We start from the raw sequence: 19,941 nt of genomic DNA on the forward strand, positions 1-19,941 counted from the left end.
CCTGAGCAAATTAAGCAAGGTAACCCACTGTAACATGTTTTTCCACATTGTGAAAAGCTATAGCAAAATTTACAATGGGTATATGCTTACATCTTTGGCATAATTGATTCTAATTGTCTTCGATTTTGTGAAGGTTTAGGACCTCTATTGAGCACTGATGCTCCACCTCCTGACCACAGCAAGCCCCTTCTAGCTTTGTAGGTTTTACCCTGCATCACCCTCTAATTTCCATGCTTATCTTACAGCCAAAAGAGCTAAAATCTTGAAAGCACAGGTTTCTGGGATGCTGAATGGTGTGACAAGCACTTCATTCAGTGCTTGGAGTGACACAGTGTCAGCCCAGCCTGGACAACCACCCTGTAGGGTTATGGTTCTCACTATCTCTTGCACTTAGGAGCTGAGATTGAAGTAGCCTGGGGACTGCATTTGGTCTGTGATCCGGTTTCTGAGTGCCTTTCTCTTCCTTGCTGAGTAGGCTGAGAGGTTGTGGCGGAATGAGTCCATCTTGGACACGGAGCAGTCTCAGCGGGTGGCTCTCCAGCTTCGCAATGCCACGCAGAACACGGCCAGCTTCTTTGGCAGTGACATCAAGGTGGCCTATCAACTCTCAGCTCAGCTCCTGAAGCATGAAAGCACCCAAGAAGGCTTTGGCTTGGCTGCAACACAGGACGTGCACTTCACAGAGGTAAACCCATAGGCTCAAGTTCCCACGAGGCTATAACTGTGAAAGTCACGGCAAAGGGACACACAAGATTAGAAAGAACAGGCAAAACACGGAATAGGTTTTGTTGTAGTTGCTGCAGTGCCAGAAAGCTGCTGTGATGGTGCCTGCCTGGTCTATCAAGGGCATCTAGGCAGGATGGCTGTGCTCTGCCTTCATGGCTGCAGTCAGTGATGCTTCTAAGTACCACTTTTTGCAATCTGCAGGAGGGGAAAGTGCTCTTGTGCTCATGTCCTGCTCGCAGGATTCCCACAGGCCTCTGGGTGGCCACTGTGAGTGAATAGGGTGCTGGACTAGATGGGCCATTGGCCTGATCCAGCAGGCTCTTCTTGAGAAGGGGCTCCCAAAGCAAGCGGGTCAGCAGATGACGAGCATCCTGCTGCACCTTTGGGAGAACCAAGTTGCTCAGTGTTGCACTTGGAAAATGCTGGAGAAGGTCAGTTCAGCTTGGATGAAATGTGACTCTTTGCATCATTTGAGTTTGGAGCAACCTGCTCTTACCCATGGCCCCATGGCTTTCATATGCCATAATCAAGACCGAGAATTACACTGGCCTGGATCTCAGCTGGCAAGGGGTACAATATGGGGCAATCCCAAGCAGATCTGGTTGCAAAGCCAAATCCTCAGGTGAGCAGGGGAGGCTGGTGCTTATGGGCAATTGAGGTACTGTTCCACCAAACTCAATTTTCCCTCACTAGCACCCACCCACCTACCTACCTTCTTATTTTTTGCCAGTCCATGAGATGACACTGGCCGTCCTCCTCGGTCTTTGTGTTGCCTTTGTAGAACTCAGTAGGGTAAAGGATGAGGACAAAGCTGGAATCATTGGCTCTGTCTGTCATTAGCTTCTGGCTTCACTGAGTGTTGACTTTCCTCTTTTATGCCCTACCAGTCCCAGTGGGCATCAGCTGCCACTGCAGGTGAAGATCACTTTCTTGGTTCCACTAGGCTCTCAAAGGCCACAAACATTGTGAGCAGCAAGACAGCTGCTTCTCCCTTGGCATGGGAATCCCAGGAACGGGCAAGCTGTCCTGTGATGGTGCTCTTGCAGCTGCTTGGTCAATCCTCCGTCCTGCCCACAGAAGGAACTACACACCACTTTTGCAGCTTTCATTGTGCTTTCCTTTGGCCCTGCAGAACCTGCTCAAGGTGGGAAGCACCTTGCTGGACAATGGCAACAAGCGCCACTGGGAGCTGATCCAGCAGTCAGAGGGTGGCACGGCACAGCTGCTCAAGAATTTTGAAGATTACGCCAGCACTCTGGCCCAGAACATGCGCAAGACGTACCTGAACCCCTTCACCATAATCACACCCAACATCGGTGAGAGCATGATAGCCATTAGGGCTGTTTCCCAATGAAAGGAATCTTTGCAAATCGACTAATTGTATGCATTTCAGTTGATGAGGCCGTCAGTTAAGTATGCATACATTTGCAGGTGAATAAGGAAGTGCTACTGAATAATTGTACAGTACTTGTGATGATGTTTGCATGTGGCAGGCAGACATTTAGAAGAGGCATTTCCCTCTGTGTGAGAGAGGGAATGCTTACTTTAAGATAGAGATGTAGCACCTGTACCCCTCTAGGCACCATCGACCAACAACTCACACCATCCCTAACCATTGGGCATGCTGTTTGGGGTGGATGGGTTGTTGCTGTCCATCACCAGCAGAAAGGCCACAAGCTCCCCATCTCTCTTGTAAGAAGATGCTTGCTTTTCACCATTTCTGTGCATTCTTCTATTGAAAAAGCTGATCATTATTATTATTTTTAAGATGTTTCCTAGTGAATCAAGGATACCTTTTTTGTTTTTTTAATCAATTCACCTAATCAGTGAACCAACTACCATATTTTTCATTCTATAAGACGCACCAGACCACAAGACACACCTAGTTTTTGAAGGAGGAAAACAAGAAAAAAAATATTCTGAATCTCAGAAGCCAGAACAGCAAGAGGGATCGCTGTGCAGTGAAAGCAGAAATCCCTCTTGCTGTTCTGCCTTCTGGGATAGCTGCGCAGCCTGCATTCGCTCCATAAGACGCACACACATTTCCCCTTAGTTTTTAGGAGGGAGAAAGTAAGTCTTATAGAGCAAAAAATACGGTAAATATTGCGACCCTAACAAGAATGCAAATATGCAACAGACTTTGAGCCAAACAGGTTTTTGTAAACATTAATTCAAAATGAGGTCACAGTAAGTAAAACAACATAACTATAACAGCTCTAATCTCCACCTGTTCCAGCTGCCAGCTACATAGCTTGGCCTCCTAGCTCCCTTATATATTCATTTAACATGTGAGGTGGTTTCAGAGAGAGCCCTGTTGTTAACCACTGTTACTATGAACAGACACTCTGATTATGTGGTTTACTTCTTGTCTTATGGTTTGAAATCTTATGATTTTTTTGGCCCAAAGTCTAGAGTTGATACTCATGGGAAAATTTGTTGGGGCTCATGGGAAATGTTGGGAGTAATAGGTCAGTAGTCATCAATTTAGGGTTGCACCTCCAGCCCAAGCTGCAAATTGACATTCAGCTGGCTTGCCTAATGATAAGAAGCTTTTGCATTTTTTTTGGCCAGTTATTTCTGTAGTGAGGCTGGAGAAAATGAACTTTGCTGGCGCCAAGCTGCCTCACTATGAGGCACTCCGAGGTGAGAAACCTGCAGACCTAGAGACTACCGTCATCCTGCCTGAAAGTGTCTTCAAAGCTCCAGAGAGCAAACGTAAGTCTTGGCTTTCTAGAAAGGGTTGGGGACAGTGGGCCATTTGTAGGGCTTTCTTTAACAGGACATCCCTTTTCGACAGGCGGTGGTGAGTCCAGTAAGTCCATGGAAGATTCCCCTCAAGATAAAATAACTAGAGCTCTGCTTTGGGTGATTTTGTGCAGAAAAGCAGTCTATAAATTCTGGAAATAAAAAATAGAGGATCCAGCCTGACTTGGCCTGCTTCTGAGGCAAAGTAATATCTCACTCAGTGTCTCATGCTCACTTTCCAGAACCTTCTATGGCCAATGCCAAGCATCTCCCTGGTGAGGAAGAAGAACCTGCCCTGATGACAAGACAGAAGAGGCACCCAGATCTGAACGAGGGACAGGCCATTGCCAGTGTGATCATCTATCGCACACTGGCTGGTCTGCTTCCAGAGCAGTATGACACAGATAAACGGAGCCTGAGGTAACATATACCTGCCCCCACCCCAAATATACACACATACTCAGAAGCAGAGGGTATCTCAGGTACCGGATATTATACACAATGCCCATACTTAGGGGAGGCCAGTTCAGAGACCTCAAAAATCCATTGCAAAGGGGTCCGTTCATGTCATTCTCACCCCACCCTCCCATATGCTGGAGGATTTGGGCTCCATTCTCTGTTGTCAAAGCCTCATCAGCTTCTTTATGGCTTCCTGGTCCCCTGCCAACTAAGCACGAAGGTGGGAAACCTCAGTCCCAGGGGTCAAATGTGGCCCTCCAGGCCTCTCTCTTCGGCCCTTGGCACTCTCTTCAGGGCACACCTTCTCCTCAGCCATTCCCACTCTTGCTAGGCCAGATGCCCTCACTGGCCCTGCATCACACTCTCTTTGAGTATTTTTGCCTGATGGGAATGTGTCACTGAACTCTGATAATGCCTCTTAATTGCATGGTTGGAGGGGAGATGGATTTATGTGATTTCTCTCTCTCTCTGGCCCCCAGAAGGTTGTCTGGATCAGTATGATAAATGTCTCTCACCTCTGACCATGCAGATGATTTCCAGTGCTAGTGGTTTAAATAGGGAGCAGGGCTCTCACACTGTTTTTGTTGTTATTGTGTATTAGTGTGTGGTGCTAGCAGTTGTCAGGAAGCAGTGGGATGGGCCACTTCACAGGCCCATGTAGGAAACGGGGATGTGGTTCAATGTGTACCATGTGTCCTCACAGAGTCCCCAAGCGGCCCATCATCAACACCCCAGTGGTGAGCATCAGCATCCATGACAACGATGCCCTGATGCAGCGGGTGCTTGAGAAGCCCATCACGGTGCAGTTCCGGCTGCTGGAAACTGAGGAGCGGACCAAACCTATCTGCGTCTTCTGGAACCACTCCATTCTGTGAGTCCCACTGCCCAGACAACAAGGCCTGGGTGATGAAGGATGTCGGGCTGGGGGGTGGGGGTTGAGGGAGAGGCACTCAGTGACACCCTAAGGCTGGCAGCTTGACCTTGACTTTGCTGTTTTCCCAGGGTCAGTGGGACTGGTGGCTGGTCAGCCAAAGGCTGTGAGGTTGTCTTCAGGAACGAGACCCATGTCAGCTGCCAGTGTAACCACATGACCAGCTTTGCTGTGCTGATGGACATTTCTCGCAGAGAGGTGAGAGAGACAGTCATGGACATCTCCAGGAGATGACCTGAAGAGAGAGGGGTGGGATTGTGATGGGGATAAGGCTCCTGCCTCACAAGAGTGGTAGAACATGATCTCATTGCTAAATCATCTTTCTTACGTGTCCATTGATACCCCTCCCTCTCTCTCTTCCCCCCCAGAATGGTGAGATCCTGCCCCTGAAGACCATAACCTACGCCTCCATTGCTGTGACGCTGGGCAGCCTCTTGCTCACGTTCCTCTTCCTGGCTGGCCTGCGGTCCCTGCGATCCAACCAGCAAAGCATTCGCAAGAACCTTGTGGTGGCCCTGTTCCTCTCTGAGCTCATCTTCCTGCTGGGCATCAATCAGGCTGACCTGCCAGTGAGCTCCTGGGGTGGGGTGGGAAGCTGTGGGGGCAAGAAGAAGCTCAGCTCAATAGGCCAGAGCCATGATTCCGGTCACTGCCATACGTGGAGGCACCAATGTGGTCTCCATCGTGGGTGGGGAGCCCATTGCTAATGGCTACTGGTGCCAATTTGGTGTTGCCTAACCGCTTCCCCTTCTCTCTTTCCTTGCCAGTTTGCCTGCACAGTCATTGCCATCCTGCTGCACTTCTTGTACATGTGCACCTTTGCCTGGGCGCTGCTGGAAGCATTGCACATCTATCGCATGCTGAGCGAGGTGCGCGATATCAACTACGGCCCCATGCGCTTCTACTACATGGTCGGATGGGGCGTGCCAGCATTCATTACAGGTGGGGCCCAAACCAGACACAACATCTCCTAGCTCAGGGCCATCCTTACCACTCCGAGGCCTCAGCATCCCTTTGTGAAGCCTTAGTTTGGAAAGCAGGAGGTGGGGGCAAGTGGCTCTGCCCTGCCCGCTCTGCGGTGAGCACCTGAGGCCAGACCATAGCCAGAGAAGCCTGGCCTAAAACAAGAATAGGGCTGAGATGGACTGGCTGCAGGCCTAGCTGTATTGGTGCATTTCAGTTCTAGTTCCTGCTATTTTGGCCATGAGCTACTTATCTGACTGTGATTTAATGCTTCCTCTGACTCTTCTGATGGTTCTGCATGGCATCCTTGCTTAGGACTTGCTGTGGGCCTGGACCCTGAAGGCTATGGGAACCCAGATTTCTGCTGGCTCTCCATCTATGATACACTGATTTGGAGCTTCGCTGGACCCATTGTTTTTGCTGTTGCGGTGAGTAGAGATACAAGGGGCTGGTGGAGGAAAAAGCAAATGTAAATATACCATCAAAGAGAAGTTGCCTGACTTTATGGGGGCAAGTATAGGACCATTTTGATGCTCTGGGAAAAGCACTAAATCACCATTGCAGAACCTGTGGACCCTAACTTGACTAATTAGGGAGGGTTGTAAATTGGCCCACTTTTGCCAAGCCTCTCCCACCCAATGCCCCACACCTAATGTCAGATATGGCGTCAAATGTGGGGGCAGTTATAGACCTGGCTGCACAGGAATGGTTTTGAGTGTGTTCCTGGTTGCTCCTTGACCAGCTTGCATTTGGTGCTTTGCAAATGTGGAATTGAATGCAAGCCCCCACTGGGATTGGTTCCACTCAGGGGCTCCCAGCTGGAGTTCCACACTGGAGCTCATCCCTGCCCAAAGCTAAGTTTTGCAGGCACCTCCAATCAGCTGACCAGCAGTACCTGCTTCAAACTCTGTTTGGGAAGGGCACTTCCTTTGCTGTCTAGCTTCATAACAGCAGGTGACTGACAGGTGGACAGTGCTCAGCTGTCAGTTTCTGGCTTGCCAGCCACATACCGTTCCCCACCCCTCCTGTAAATAGAGAAAAAGAGGAGCTGGAGAAGGTGGGATCCAGATCCTCCAATCTGTGCTTAGTTTTGCCCCAACCATGGGTAGAGAGGCTGTCTAGTTCTATAATCCTCTTTCTCCATTGGAGATGTCTAGGAGATGCTTGGGAAAGAAAAGCATCCCGTTGCATCACCTGCAGCAGTGGAACTGGAAAGAAGCACCTTCCTCAATCACAGCTCCCCCCTCCCCATTGTGGCAGGGGCTTCCAGGTTTCCCCCACCCCACCCCCAGCACCGTCATACAGGGAGAGAGCTAAACTTTGCAAAACGGGGAAGCCCAGAGCATTCTAAAGAAATGGAGCTGATCCTGATTCTAATGGCATGGGAATAGTCCGGGTTTGAGGGAGGACCTTGGATTGGCTGGAAAGAGAGCTGGTGCTAACCTTTCCCCTCTCTCTCCTCACAGATGAGCGTCTTCCTCTACATTCTGGCCACCAAGGCCACTTGTGCTGCTCAGCAACAGGGTTTTGAGAAGAAGGGGACAGTGTGAGTCTTAGCACTGCTCTTGCTCCACCACAATAAAGGCACATCACCATCTTCCTGTGTGTCTCCTGCACTGTCTTGCCACTTGATTCCATTGCTTGGTCATCTCTGCTGCTTCTGCTGCCATGTGCTTTTTTCCAGTGCTGTGCCATGTCCGCTGCTGCCTTCGCCACACTGCTTTCTCCCAGCTGCAAAATCCCGTTCCCCCTTCCTCATCCTCTGCATACAGCACTTTGTGCCGCCCTTTCACTTCCTACAGAACTCTGGCCAAGTCATTTCCCCCCTTGTTGACGGCCACCCACTGTCACACCCAACCCAGCCTTGATACTTCCAGCATTCTTGAGAGCACTACCTAATCCTTCTCCATAAAGCCTAGAACTGATATGGGAGAGCCAAGAGTGCCCCACAGCTTTTGGCACATGGGATCCCTGTGAAGAGCATGTTTCTGGGGACCAGGGATGGCATGTGCCCGTGGACATAGTCCCATGGGGGCTGTGTGGGAGAGACCCCACTGACTGTGCTCCTTCTTCATTGCAGCTCCGGCCTGCGCTCAGGCTTTGTCTCCCTGCTGCTGATCAGCATCACCTGGCTGCTGGCCCTGCTGTCTGTCAACAGCGATGCCATCCTTTTCCACTACCTTTTTGCTGGCTTCAACTGCCTCCAGGTATGGTGGGCACCAGGCAGAGGCTCGGGGGGGGGGGGGAGGAGCTGGTGGGAAATCTCCCAAGATCTGTCATGTTGGTCCAGTGGTATTACTAGATTCCACGCACACACTAGAAATCACTTCTGTTGTACTTAAGTCATGAGGAAGATGCTAGTTTGGAATATGATCTTTCACCCAAAGGACTGATCTCTAGCTTTGCTTAAAGTAGAATTTTTCCCCCCGCATTTCCCCCTCCAAGCTAACACATGAATTATATAAATGAGGTGCTATTTAAGAAAAACAGCAATAATTATCCATATAGAAATTGTTTACATCTGTATTGATTCATCCATATCGGCCTAATGAAACCCTGACTGCAAACTTTGGATATCATGCTTTTGAGCATGTTTTTGAAGGAAAGTGCTACTCTTTGTTTTTGTGAGTCAGAAGAAACAGGTGGGAAGAGAACAGCGATGCCATTTGGGATGGAAGGTGGGAATAAGTGACGGGCTTCCCCTTGATGCTGTTGATGTTTGCCTGAATGCAGGCTGGGATATTCCAGGATAAGACAGTCAAGACTTGTGATCTGTTTGGTTTCTTCCACAGGGCCCCTTAATCTTCATCCTCTGTGTCCTCTTGTGCAAAGAAGTGAGGAAGGCTCTCAAATCTAGTTGTGGCAAGAAGCATGGCACAGACCCCACATTCACCACCAAATCTACCTTGACAGCGGTGAGTGTTTGAGGAAGTGGCAACCCAGTAGCTGTTTAAGCAAGGAACAGTAAAAATCAGTATGTATGACCAAGCAGTGTTCTATAGCATGCATTTGAACATCATAATAAACTGTGGTTTAGCTTGATGGGAGGAATCCTAGGCAAACCTCAGGCTTACACACTTATCCCCTCTTCTCCTCTAGTACATCCACAAGGAGCAAATTTGAAGCTTTCATTTACAGTTTGAATTAATCATTGACTAACCCTAAATTTTGACTAATCTTAGTTCATGGTTTGTGGCTGATTTGTTTTAAACAAACCAAAGTTAAGATAGCCGGTTTGTTGGGTTTGGAAGAAGCCACAAACTACAGAAGTACACTTTGTCATTCCTCATTGTGGCTGTACTGAAGAAGGAGAGGGCAGAATGCATAGGCCCAGGGTGGGAGGGCACTAGGCTTATTATTCCTATCATGATCAAACCACGGTTTATCATACCAGGCAAATGCAGCCATGCTAGTTGTGTGTTCTGTTATTAAAAGAAAAAGTGAATCAGATTCCAATTCTATGCCAAGAAAAGAAGCTGGATTTGGCAACCTACATGAATCAATGCAATTAAGCAAATGTGAAGGTATTTGCTTGCTTTGCTGGATTTATTCTGCTATTGCTAGCCATGTAGAAGAAGTGTGAGTGATATACGGCACTGCCACTGGAAATTGTACACAACCTCCAGTCCACAGACTTCTGAGGTTTTCACCAGACATCACCTATACCCCTTTCATCCCTGTCTTCACAGTTTTAAGGGTTGGCCCTTTTAAGAGCTGACACCTGAAGCAGAAATTCTCACATGGGCCTCTTCCCTTCCCTGGCAGCAAGCATACTATTCAAAAGCAACAATGTGCTGGCCTTTTAGCTGCCTGCGGTGGCCACCTCACTCTGCCTAATGATAGGGGTAGCACAGGTGGGGGAAAAGACTCCCAGCTCTGGAATGCATTTGCTGAGAAAGGAGATATATACAAGGGGAGGCAGTTCCTGCCTCCCTGCTGCTCTTAGGGTTTTCTCTCCTCTGATCACAGCGTTCTCTCACCAGGCTTATAACTGCAACAACACCTATGTTGATGGGCAGCTGTACCACACGCCCTTTGGAGACTCCACTGGTTCCTTGCACAGCACTGTCCGCTCCGGCAAGAGTCAGCACAGCTACATCCCTTTTGTGCTCAGGTAATTCCAGTTCCAGGGCCCTTCATTGCACAATGGATATCTGAAAATAGGGTGGGAAGAATTAATATTGGGCAGAGGCAGTAGTTAGTATGCCTGTTGCCATTTCAGAGCAACAGTTCGTGAGATGTTACCTTCCTAGAACTACTCACTAAACTGAATTCTTATGACCTCAAGGAGAGTTTCTGCTGAGGCTTGCCTCTTCCTTGCTCTTTTGAGGCTTGCCTCTCTGTCTCTCTTTTTGCTGTACTAAGGATTTTAGTTTGAGGCTGTTTCTTGATGTTGATCACTCAGGGGAGAACAGAGCAAAGAGTGTTCCTTCTGGATTGCTGAAGTCAGAATAAGGGACAGCCACTTGAGAACTCCTTTTCTGAACCGCTTGTCACTGACATGAGCAAAGGCATGCCTCGAGGGCCTTTTGCTTTTTTATAATGTTGATGATGCAAGTCTTTCTTGCCCTCAAGGTGAATATGCTCAACACTCACAGGAACATGGTGAAGAGAATTTATAACAACTTTCCTGCCTGGCATAAGGCTTGCCCCTCTGCACTCTAGGAGCTCCGAGCAGCTATAATCTCTCCTGCATTATCCTTACAGGGAGGAATCTGGCTTGAACAACAGCCAGGTGCACATTGGGCCTCCAGATCCCAGTTCACTTTTCCTGGAAGCTAAGGATCCGAGCAACGGTAAGGAGATGAGAACTGGGCAACTTCTAAGCAAAACTGCAGAACTGTATGAATCTGTATTCAAAAATAGCCTTTAAAACTATGGCATATGCTGTGATACAGTTCTTAATGTCACAGGAGATTTTCAAGATGAAGGGGAAGGGAGGGTGAGGGAGATGACTGGAATTGTTGTGTCTTAGTGCTTTTTTCACAGTGTGGATATCTTGCTGAGGATCTGTGTCATTCACGGATAGACAAAGATTTTAAATGTTTTGTTTCCAATAAGGCTTTTAAACTAAAACTGACTGGGGATGTTGGCTACTTAATAATGGACAATTGGTAATAGTCACAGTACTCTGTAAATAGTGAAAAATGTAGGAATATAATTATATCTGTTATGTAAGAGGTGATCATGCCATTTTCAGGAGGACTGAACACAATAGTGTTGTTTCCATAAATCGCCATACTGGGCTGAGATAAAACAAATTTAATGAAAGGCAAATTGCGATGGACAGAATTTGAGCAATGATAACATGATCAAAGACAAACAGGTACAAAACAGTGAGCTTCATTTCTCGTGCTTGGTGGTCCCTGGACTAAACAACATTGGACGATCCAAGATGCATGTGTTTAGACCCTTTACATCAAGTCACACATCACTTGGAAGTCCAATATTGTTTAGTTTCTGTAGAAGTAATGGTGGTGGCTGTTTTTACTTTTAAAACAGGCACAAGAAGCTCATGCTTTGGTGATTATAGCAGTGTTGTGGAAGGGGGTGCTTAACCCTTTCTGTTCACACTGTTTCTCTGATTCCCCCCCACTTTCTCCTGGATGCTGATAAGAACTTGGGGAAGGGGTGGCATAGGAGGGAGAGGTTAAAACCAGCTCTCCTAGTTCTGCTGATTTCAAATTTTGTGCCTTTTTGATGGTTTATTAAAAAGTCATGTGATCCATTTACAGATCTCCTGCATTGCATGTAGTTTGGACTCCGAAAACACAGACACCACTAGAATTTGTTTTTGTTCCTAGAAAATTATCCAGATATTTATCAGAGCCATTTCACACAATCAAACTGACATAGACTAGGAGAGAGGAATAGATTCTGAGCTAAGACAGGCACTTGCTGAAGCAGTTGTGTGATTGCCACATACATGCACAGCTCAAAACTCCTCGTTTATGCTGTCACCAGAATGTCGCTTCGATGGAAGCGTAATAAATGTAGGTCACTGTGAACTGAGCCTGCAGGGAAGTGAATGCACAAAATAATTGCTTCCACACATGTCAAAAATCAGCTGATTTGGTTCGTAAGGACTGCTCCAATTCACCATCAGGACTCTTGCAAATTTGAGATTAAAACCAACTTGACTTAGGGATACCAGGTGTTTGTGTGTGGCACCAGTTGGGAGAAGACTGGATGCAACAGGGATGGTTCTTAGACTGAAAGCCCCCTCCGCCCAGCTACAGTGATGAACACTCTCTCTCTAACCACCCCCCTCCTTTGGACACAGAGCGTGACACTGACTCAGACAGCGACCTCTCCCTGGAGGATGACCAGAGTGGCTCATACGCTTCCACCCATTCTTCTGACAGCGAGGAGGATGAAGAATTTCCTAGGGAGCCCTGCTGGGAAAACTTGCTGTGCCCCAACAATGAGAAGCTGCCAACACACAGCACTCCAAAGGGTAATGCTGGGCACGGCTTATTATCATTATTTATTAATTTTATTCATTTTTATAGACCCCGGCCCACCTGCCAACCATAAGTTCTTTGGGTTCTCTACAACATAAAAACAATAGAAACTATTGGGGGGGGGGTTAAAAAGCAGATTTAAAACACAGCTTCTGGAACCTCCAGGGATATCTGAGCCTTCCTATCTGTGAACTGGTGGGACAAGGTCAGAATTTACAAACCTTGTGTTCATACCTAGGTTTCTTTTCTCCCTTTCCCCCAGTGGACAACCTCACTGGCCCTGGGAAACCTTACTGGCCAGGTGACTTTGTGACCACTGCTAGCGAGAGCGATGGGCATGTTGGCTCAGAGAAGCTGCGCGTGGAGCCCATGGGAAAGAACGACCGGCTGGGGCCCACAGAGGAGATGCCCAGAGAGAATGGAGAGACACAGACCAGGGACGGCATCTTGGGCTCGCTGCCTCACCCCACAGCCCAGCCCCAGAAAGGTAAGGAGGTTTGACTGTGGGAGACCCCAACGCCCACTCACCTGCCCACCCATGAAATCTTAGAAGGGACCCCCTCCATCTGTGGTACCTTGCAGAACTGCGTCCTGGAATCCCAGTCTTATTCATCATATCAGTTGCAGGATTCAGCAACCTAAAGCCTCAGCCCAGAAACATGATTGAAAGCAGTTAGTTACCTGGTGAAATTTCATGGGGGTGAATATGATTTGCGGGGCTCAGGGTGGGCGTCAGTACACTGCATAGCTCCTTGCCCCTTGGCATGACTGGAAGCTGCTCACACACATTTTCTTGATTGACATAAACATGGGTGGCAGAAGCACCTTTTTATGTCGTGCAGAATAGGGATCCTGTGTCTGGAGTGCTGAGCATACTGAACTCTCATGCCACGACTGTGGAACCTGTGGCCCTCCAGATATTGCTTGACAGCTAATGGTGCAGCAATAAAACTGCTAGCACATTTGCAAAGCTAAGCAGAGTTTGGTCTGGTTTCAAATTGGATGGGGGACCACGTGCTGAGATTCCTGCATTGCAGGGGGTTGGACTAGATGCCCCTTGGGCAACTCCCACCAGCCCCCGTTGATGTGGCCAATGGTCAGGAATGATGGGAACTATTCTCCCACAACATTGATTCCCCGCCCCTCCATTGCCCGTACCCGGCTCCAGAAAGCCAGGATTGGCCAATTCCCCATTCCATACTGGCAACCTTGCTACCTGGTGAGGATGTTTCCCTTGACCCCAGAACCTTGTGCCCTCCTCAGGCATCCTCAAGAAGAAGTGCTTGCCGCCCATCAGCGAGAAGAACAGCATTCAGCGGATCCACAACAAGCTCTCCAGCTGCCGCTCAGGGATGGTGTCATCGCACGGCTCTTCGGGGAGCGACGGCAGCCGTGGGGGAGGGCCCCCGCGCCCCCGCCAGACGCTACAGGAGCAGCTCAATGGCCTTACGCCCATCACCATGAGCATAAAGACTGGCACAGTGGATGAGGACTCTTCGGGCTCCGAGTGAGTATGGCTGAGCCTTCTCCCTGGGGGGCGATGCCCTCCACAGCCCACTCGCCTGAGCCCGCCGCCTCTGTGGAGCCCCCTCGCCCACACCATGCCTGGTGCATCGGATCCTCTGGGCTGCGACTCCGCTGTGTCTCACCTGTCCCCAGGCTGTGCCTCTCTCAAAACGTCTCCCTGTCTGCTGCCTTGTAGCTCCTTAGATCCTTTGTAGCTTTCGCTAAACGTTCTTGCCGTTCCACTGGACCTTATTTTCACACGGGCTTGCTAAGAATCTCTACTTCTATTTCCTTTGCCTTTTCCACTCTCGGGCTAGATCCTGACCTGGCACGTGGCCAGGAGTGCACCTGTTTCTTCAGGAGCCACCCCATGCCCCACATCCCAATTTGGAAAAGGTGTCGAGGCAGCCTTAAAAAACAGGCTGTGTCAGGCGTCCCTTTGCCACTCCTTGTAGGCTGGGAGGGGGGAGATTTATTGGAATGTGTGGGGAGCATGGGAACCAGTTTGCCCAGTGGGATATTGGGAGAAGAAAGCATCCTGGGGCTGAGGCTAGAAGCTATAGTCGCTCGGACCCCCTGAGATGAGGCATCCTTTCCTCTGGGCAATGGGCTCTGATACTCTCAATGTCTTTTCCTATGTTCTTGTAAGATGCTCAGGGACTGGGCACAAGCCTGCCTTGCAGATCCTGACTTGAGCAAGTGGGTTGGGCTAGGAGCCATCCTGACCCTGGGCGGGGCTGGGTGGATGTGTGTGTGTGGGGGGGAACGCTGTCCTATTCTAACTTCTTCCTCAGCTCTCTAGCACTAACCCAGCCTCTCCTCCCTTCTCTGTCTTTCTCTCGTTCTCTCCCCTCTCGCTTCAATCTCGCCCAGATTTCTGTTTTTTAATTTCCTCCATTAACACGCGAGCCCCAGGGGGGGTGCTTTGCTCAAACCTGCTCACAACCATGCTCATGTGTTTGTGTTCCCCCCCCCCGTCCCCCCGTCTCGCTTTGTGTTTGATCACTGAGCAGGAGCGATGAAACCTCAATCTGACGCCAACGCCTGCACCGGGCTCTGTTTCCCTTATGCTTTGGCCAGTCCGGGAGCCAGGATTGCTCTCAAACCGCAGCGAGGAATGTTGTCTCCTTCAGCCCAGCCCGGCCCAGGGAGCCGGACCCACTATACCTAGTGCCAAATGAAAACCGAGCTGCCGCCCCGGCACCTGGGGGGGGGAGGGGAACAGCAGGTCCCAGAAGGCGGACCTACTTGAACCGATGCACTTTGGATCATTGTGAAAACAGACAAACAAGAAACACAAACTCAACCACCTCCACGTCTTCAGGGATTTTCATGCTTTGTTGCCCAGTCTGGAACTGCTGTGTGTCTGGAATATTTTTCTCTCTTTCTTATCTATCAGAATTGGGCTGGGGGAGCCTCAGCAGTAACCACGTGCCCAGGCTTCTTGGAAATGCATTACCTGTGAAGATGCTTGCATATCTGACAATGGGGATGAGCAAGGAGCCTGTGCACTTGAAGATGGCTGTCGCCAGGGGGCACTGAAAACCGTAGGTTTTAGCATGCGAGGCAAATGTAGATGGCATCTTCCTCCTCAAATGGTAGCTTGGAATTAAAGCCTGAGGGCGTGACAGACTTGGCCATGTGGGAGGGACCTGCATGAGACCTATGCTACGTGCCGCTTGGAGAAAGTAGGCAGACTTTGCATTGAAGCTGACTCCTTCGGAGGCTCTAAGACCTCAGTTGCATATAAACAAAACCAGGAGAGAGCCCTCATCCCCCTGCTCTGCAGTGTGTGTGTGTGTATCATAATCATGCTTTTTATGACCCAGTAGCATGGGCTTAAGCACACCTCCCAAGGTGCAACTAAGGCACAGTAAAACAATGTGCAGGTCAGTCTCTGGCTATTTGGCACATAGGAAAGTTTGGAGCCCGAGATCTTGGTTGTGCCGTGCCAATCAACCATAGAACTGAGAAGGAAAAGATCGTCCAAATAGCTTTCCCTGGACTCTGTAGACATACACTAGCGCTCCCTGCAGGTGCGCAGTACCACCTCGTCTCAAGGAAAATAAAAGGCTTTTCCTGATCTTACAGTTTTAACAGAGTGGTTGGATTGTTACAGAAACCCAGAGCCATTGTCGCAGGACGCGAATCGCCATGATGCTACCTACAGCCGTGGACTGGACAGATTTGCTGGGTCTGCTGTGGATCTAGCCCCTTCCCTGGGCCAGCCTCAGTGCCCCAGACTGCGCAGTGGGACCAGGGGCTTAGGACCTCCCCAGTGGGCCACTGTTGGCATCCGTGGAAATGCTCCATCCTGGACCAGGGCTAACATCCTTTTCAACCATTTTTTGGTTGCGACAGCCACTCCTCTCCAAGCTCAGCCTGCCAATCCAGTGACTCGGCCCCGTGGGGATGCTCTGAGAGGCAGCCCACCAAGGTGCTGAGCGCCGTGGGTGTGGCCTGCTGAGCCGTCAGCCCATGCTGCAATTATTTTCGTAGACAATGACAAAAAGAAAAAAGTCCCACCTCCCTGCTCCTCTCAGCCAATCAGCACCTGGTCCACGTGCTGCCAGGCTGGAGCCGGGATGCTGCCTTGATGTCTCTCAATAGCGCCTGGCTCTCATGCCAACAGGGTGCTGCCTTTCTGCCTCAGAAGCCTTCATTTTTCTACACTCAGCCAAGCCTGATGCCTGCTCATAATGGGGATTTTCATGCTGGGTCCTTTTGGAAAGTACTTTTTTATAACGTTCCTTGGGGTGGGGGTGGGGGGAGAAGAGAGATTTTTCTGATAAGGGAGTTGGGGGAAGAGGGGGAGGGCGGCCGGGGGAAGAGGGGTGAAGGCACTGTTTATTTTGATGTTGTGGGGTTTTTTTAAAAAAAATTATTTGACCACTGCTGAAGGATGTTCTAATTTAAAAGAGATGGAAAGCCCCTTAGGGGGCTACATCTTTAGATTCGTAGCAATGTTAAGTCTCATTAGCCGGGGCGCAAGATACGATGCGCTTGAACTGACTTGGTCGAGGTTTGCACAATGAGGAGTTAATTGAGACTTGGCCATTGCTATGGTCTGGCTTGTCAAAGGATATGGTTCCAAAAAACACACCCCAAGGCTTCTGTGTTCGTCGCCTCTAGGAATCTTGGCCATTGCCGTCAGGCCTTTTTAGTGGCCTCTGTCCTTGCCAAGTCCTATCCTTTTCTTGGAATGTTTTAACATGGATGTGATTCTCATGAACCTGTGTAATGTCAGCCTGGCACTTTAGCAGCAGCCGCCCACAACGCTAAGCAGACAAGGGGGCTCCGTTCCAGCCTCTTTAATACATGGATTAGCCAGAGAGAGTCTTGCTTCCAACTAGTGTCCTCGGTAAGCCCATTTAAGTGAAAGGAGAAACTGGTGTTTCCCTCGCTTCTCTATCCATGGTGTTTCTATCGCTTCTCTATTCTCTGACTAATTTCCACCTGCAAGTCTATGCTGTCTTTGACATCCAGCCCCACTTGGGACAACTTGTTCTCATATCTAAAGCAAAGTGGAGACCTGTATTGAAATAAGGGTGATCCAGACAGGCAAGGGCCCACAATTCCCCTTGTGTGATGCTATCTGATGGGTATTCCAGCACTAGACACAGATCAAGCAATCTCTGGACTTCCTGTCTCCTCCCGTAGGTGACCGAGGCTTCTGAGCACAGGGAACTGAGTGCAGCCCTTGGTCTTTGCTGGTCTACCAAATCATCTAGAACAAAAGCTGCATGTGCTGATCAACTTTAGACACACGGAACAATCAGAACCAATTCAGAAATGGACTAGGAGAGGCAACAAGAGGCGCTTACCCTCTCAGACTTTGCATTGCTAACTCCAAGCGAGAGCAAGCAACGTCCCGGATCTCTAGACTCCAGTGAAGTATCTGCAGAAGTCGAGGAATACCTTCTGTGGTGCTGAATTATGGCTTGGAGGGAGGACCAACAGTTACTGTTACCATGTCTTCCATAACACCGCCCCCTCCCACAGGAAAAGCTGGACTCATCTCTTCCTGCCAGCATTTGCCAAATATTTTCTCTTTCAAGGTTGCACGACAAGCAGCTAGCTAGCAGGTGCAGCCATTCCTATTACTGAAGCTGCATGCTAGGAAAAGCTTCACCTGCTACCTTTTTCGCTTGCCATGAGACCAGGAGAGACACAGGAGTTGTACTAGCGGGGAGCTTCCAACCTGCTCCCCACCCCAATCCCTACAGTACCTCTAACCTAAGGTTTTAGTCTGCAACCCCCGTGCACAGAATAGTCTACCGTACCTTCCTATGCAAGCTCTTTCTCACGTGGAGAAAGCGCTAACTGAACAGATCTGAAAAGCAGTATTGAGGAAAGAATTATTCAGCACAAGCTCTCTCGAAGCAGCTGTTAACTTCTAGAACAAACTGTCTTCTGCCCCATTACTCTGTCCAAGACGGGGCAGAACTGGAGCGGCGAGGGCATGTCCCTCCATTTGTGACCAAGTGTTAATGAATCCTTTAAAAGCACCAGAGATTGAGGAGGCAGCAGCTCCTAGACGAAGCACCATGCAAGAACTCAGCTTCTGCTCCATTACTGCAATTTGCAAAATCTTTTTGAGTCTTAAACCTGCCGTCCACAGAGAACCAGTTTCGCCCATCGATAGAATTTATGTGTTTGGCGTGTCTGCATTTTAATTTATTTTTTTTTACTGTTATCTTTTTGATGTGTATTCTTATATTTACTGGCAACTATCTGCCTGCTGCTGTGCCATCCTAGGGGAAGGGCTGGGACAAATTAGAGAGTCAAGGGGGTGAGAGGGGGTGGAGAGAATACCACCACCTAAGTCCTTCGAACCAGAAGTGTTAAGTTAAAAGGTATGTGAAGTCGGGAAACGTCTAGGGAAGTGCATGGAGAAGCAGCCTACTCCTGGTTAATCATCTTAAGCTGCAGCCTATAGAAGGCACAGCCCGCCACATGGATCTTCCACCTGGGAGGTTAGGTAGATCGGCTGACCCTGTGGCACTCAGTAAGGGAGGGATGGGGAACCAGTGACTCTACAGATGCCACTGGACTCTGCCTCATCCTTTACCATTGGCCATGCTGGCTGGGGCTGGTGGGAGCTGGAGCCCCGCAACATCCCTGTTCCTGCACTAAATGGACCATATAATAGGAGTCGTGAGTCTGAATGAACTGGCACCTGCAGTGAAGTTGCATTTGCTGCAGACTTTGGCTCTGCTCCTTTGCACAGCTCACCACACCCTTCACTTCACAGCCACCACCGTCCCCACCTGAGCACATGTCCTTGTGGACTCAGTGTGTCAATATTAGCTCCAAAGCAGTCGACTTGTCAATCCACCACCTTCCTCTGCAATAGCCAATGGGGTCATTTTCAGCAGAGCTCAACCAGAGCCAGATACAGTTGCCTCCTTTTGCTGGTAGGGCACCAGTGCCTTGGATTGCTGCACGACAGACAGCAATTCAACAGACTACTTTTCTGTTATTGTATCTTCAGGCTGGAAGAAGGGAATGCTACACTTGTTGGATTTCTGCCTGCCAGGTAGCTATTGAAGGTGCTGAAGCGTTACCAGGAAAGAATGGCAACTCTACTTTTCCCTAAGAAGCCTAGCTCTTCTCCCTTTTAGCAAGCCAGGGTGTGGGGGGGGGGGGAGATCAGAGGGGGGAAATGTGGTGGCTTCACCTTTTGGAGGAACAAAATGTTTTAACGACTGCTGTGATGCTGGCTCTTCCCTGGAAACAAAATAGTTGAAGTGTACAGGTAGGGTTGTTAATGTAAATACTGTAGGGTTCATTCCCCTTACCTACTAAACAATAAAACCATAGTTCTGTGCAGGTGACTTCATTTCAGTTCCACACCCACATCTTGTGCTAGAGAATTGTGTCTTGGGGAAAACCAATAAGCGAGATTTGGCAGAGCTGAAGCTCTTGAGTTTTCTCACTGCTTGGGTGAATGGGGAGGAGGCAAACCAATACTGGTCTAATCTTCCGGGAGGAAAAGCTGCAACACACTTTAAATATTGGGAGGCCATTGCCAAGCTCTGATGCTAGCATGACCACTGGTAATTCCATAAAAACACAGCAGGTTCCTTAACTGAGCCAGTTTGTCCAGTAGGCTCCATCGCAAAGCCCACCAATTCTAGGAAAGGC

At 49.2% G+C, this 19,941-nt stretch overlaps 1 protein-coding gene across 4 annotated transcripts in view; it reads left to right on the forward strand.

The window, feature by feature from the left end:
- Positions 1-19,624, forward strand: part of CELSR2 (cadherin EGF LAG seven-pass G-type receptor 2) — a 110,410-nt gene extending 90,786 nt beyond the window's left edge. Inside the window, exons 18-35 of one of the 4 annotated variants that reach the window (XM_081866385.1) lie at positions 476-685; positions 1,859-2,042; positions 3,298-3,441; positions 3,714-3,891; positions 4,634-4,801; positions 4,933-5,059; positions 5,230-5,430; positions 5,629-5,803; positions 6,140-6,252; positions 7,291-7,370; positions 7,905-8,031; positions 8,617-8,739; positions 9,808-9,938; positions 10,532-10,620; positions 12,108-12,281; positions 12,551-12,775; positions 13,552-13,795; positions 14,668-19,624. In XM_081866385.1, coding sequence (XP_081722511.1) covers positions 476-685; positions 1,859-2,042; positions 3,298-3,441; positions 3,714-3,891; positions 4,634-4,801; positions 4,933-5,059; positions 5,230-5,430; positions 5,629-5,803; positions 6,140-6,252; positions 7,291-7,370; positions 7,905-8,031; positions 8,617-8,739; positions 9,808-9,938; positions 10,532-10,620; positions 12,108-12,281; positions 12,551-12,775; positions 13,552-13,795; positions 14,668-14,695 — 2,721 coding nt within the window. In that variant the 3' untranslated portion in view covers positions 14,696-19,624. The remainder of the gene's footprint in view (positions 1-475; positions 686-1,858; positions 2,043-3,297; positions 3,442-3,713; positions 3,892-4,633; positions 4,802-4,932; positions 5,060-5,229; positions 5,431-5,628; positions 5,804-6,139; positions 6,253-7,290; positions 7,371-7,904; positions 8,032-8,616; positions 8,740-9,807; positions 9,939-10,531; positions 10,621-12,107; positions 12,282-12,550; positions 12,776-13,551; positions 13,796-14,667) is intronic. The other 3 variants (XM_081866387.1, XM_081866386.1, XM_081866388.1) reach the window with 3 other exon arrangements.
- The last annotated feature ends 317 nt before the right edge of the window (positions 19,625-19,941 follow it).

The sequence above is a fragment of the Podarcis erhardii genome (assembly GCF_964252035.2).
Source record: "Podarcis erhardii genome assembly, chromosome: 6".
Taxonomy (NCBI): domain Eukaryota; kingdom Metazoa; phylum Chordata; class Lepidosauria; order Squamata; family Lacertidae; genus Podarcis; species Podarcis erhardii.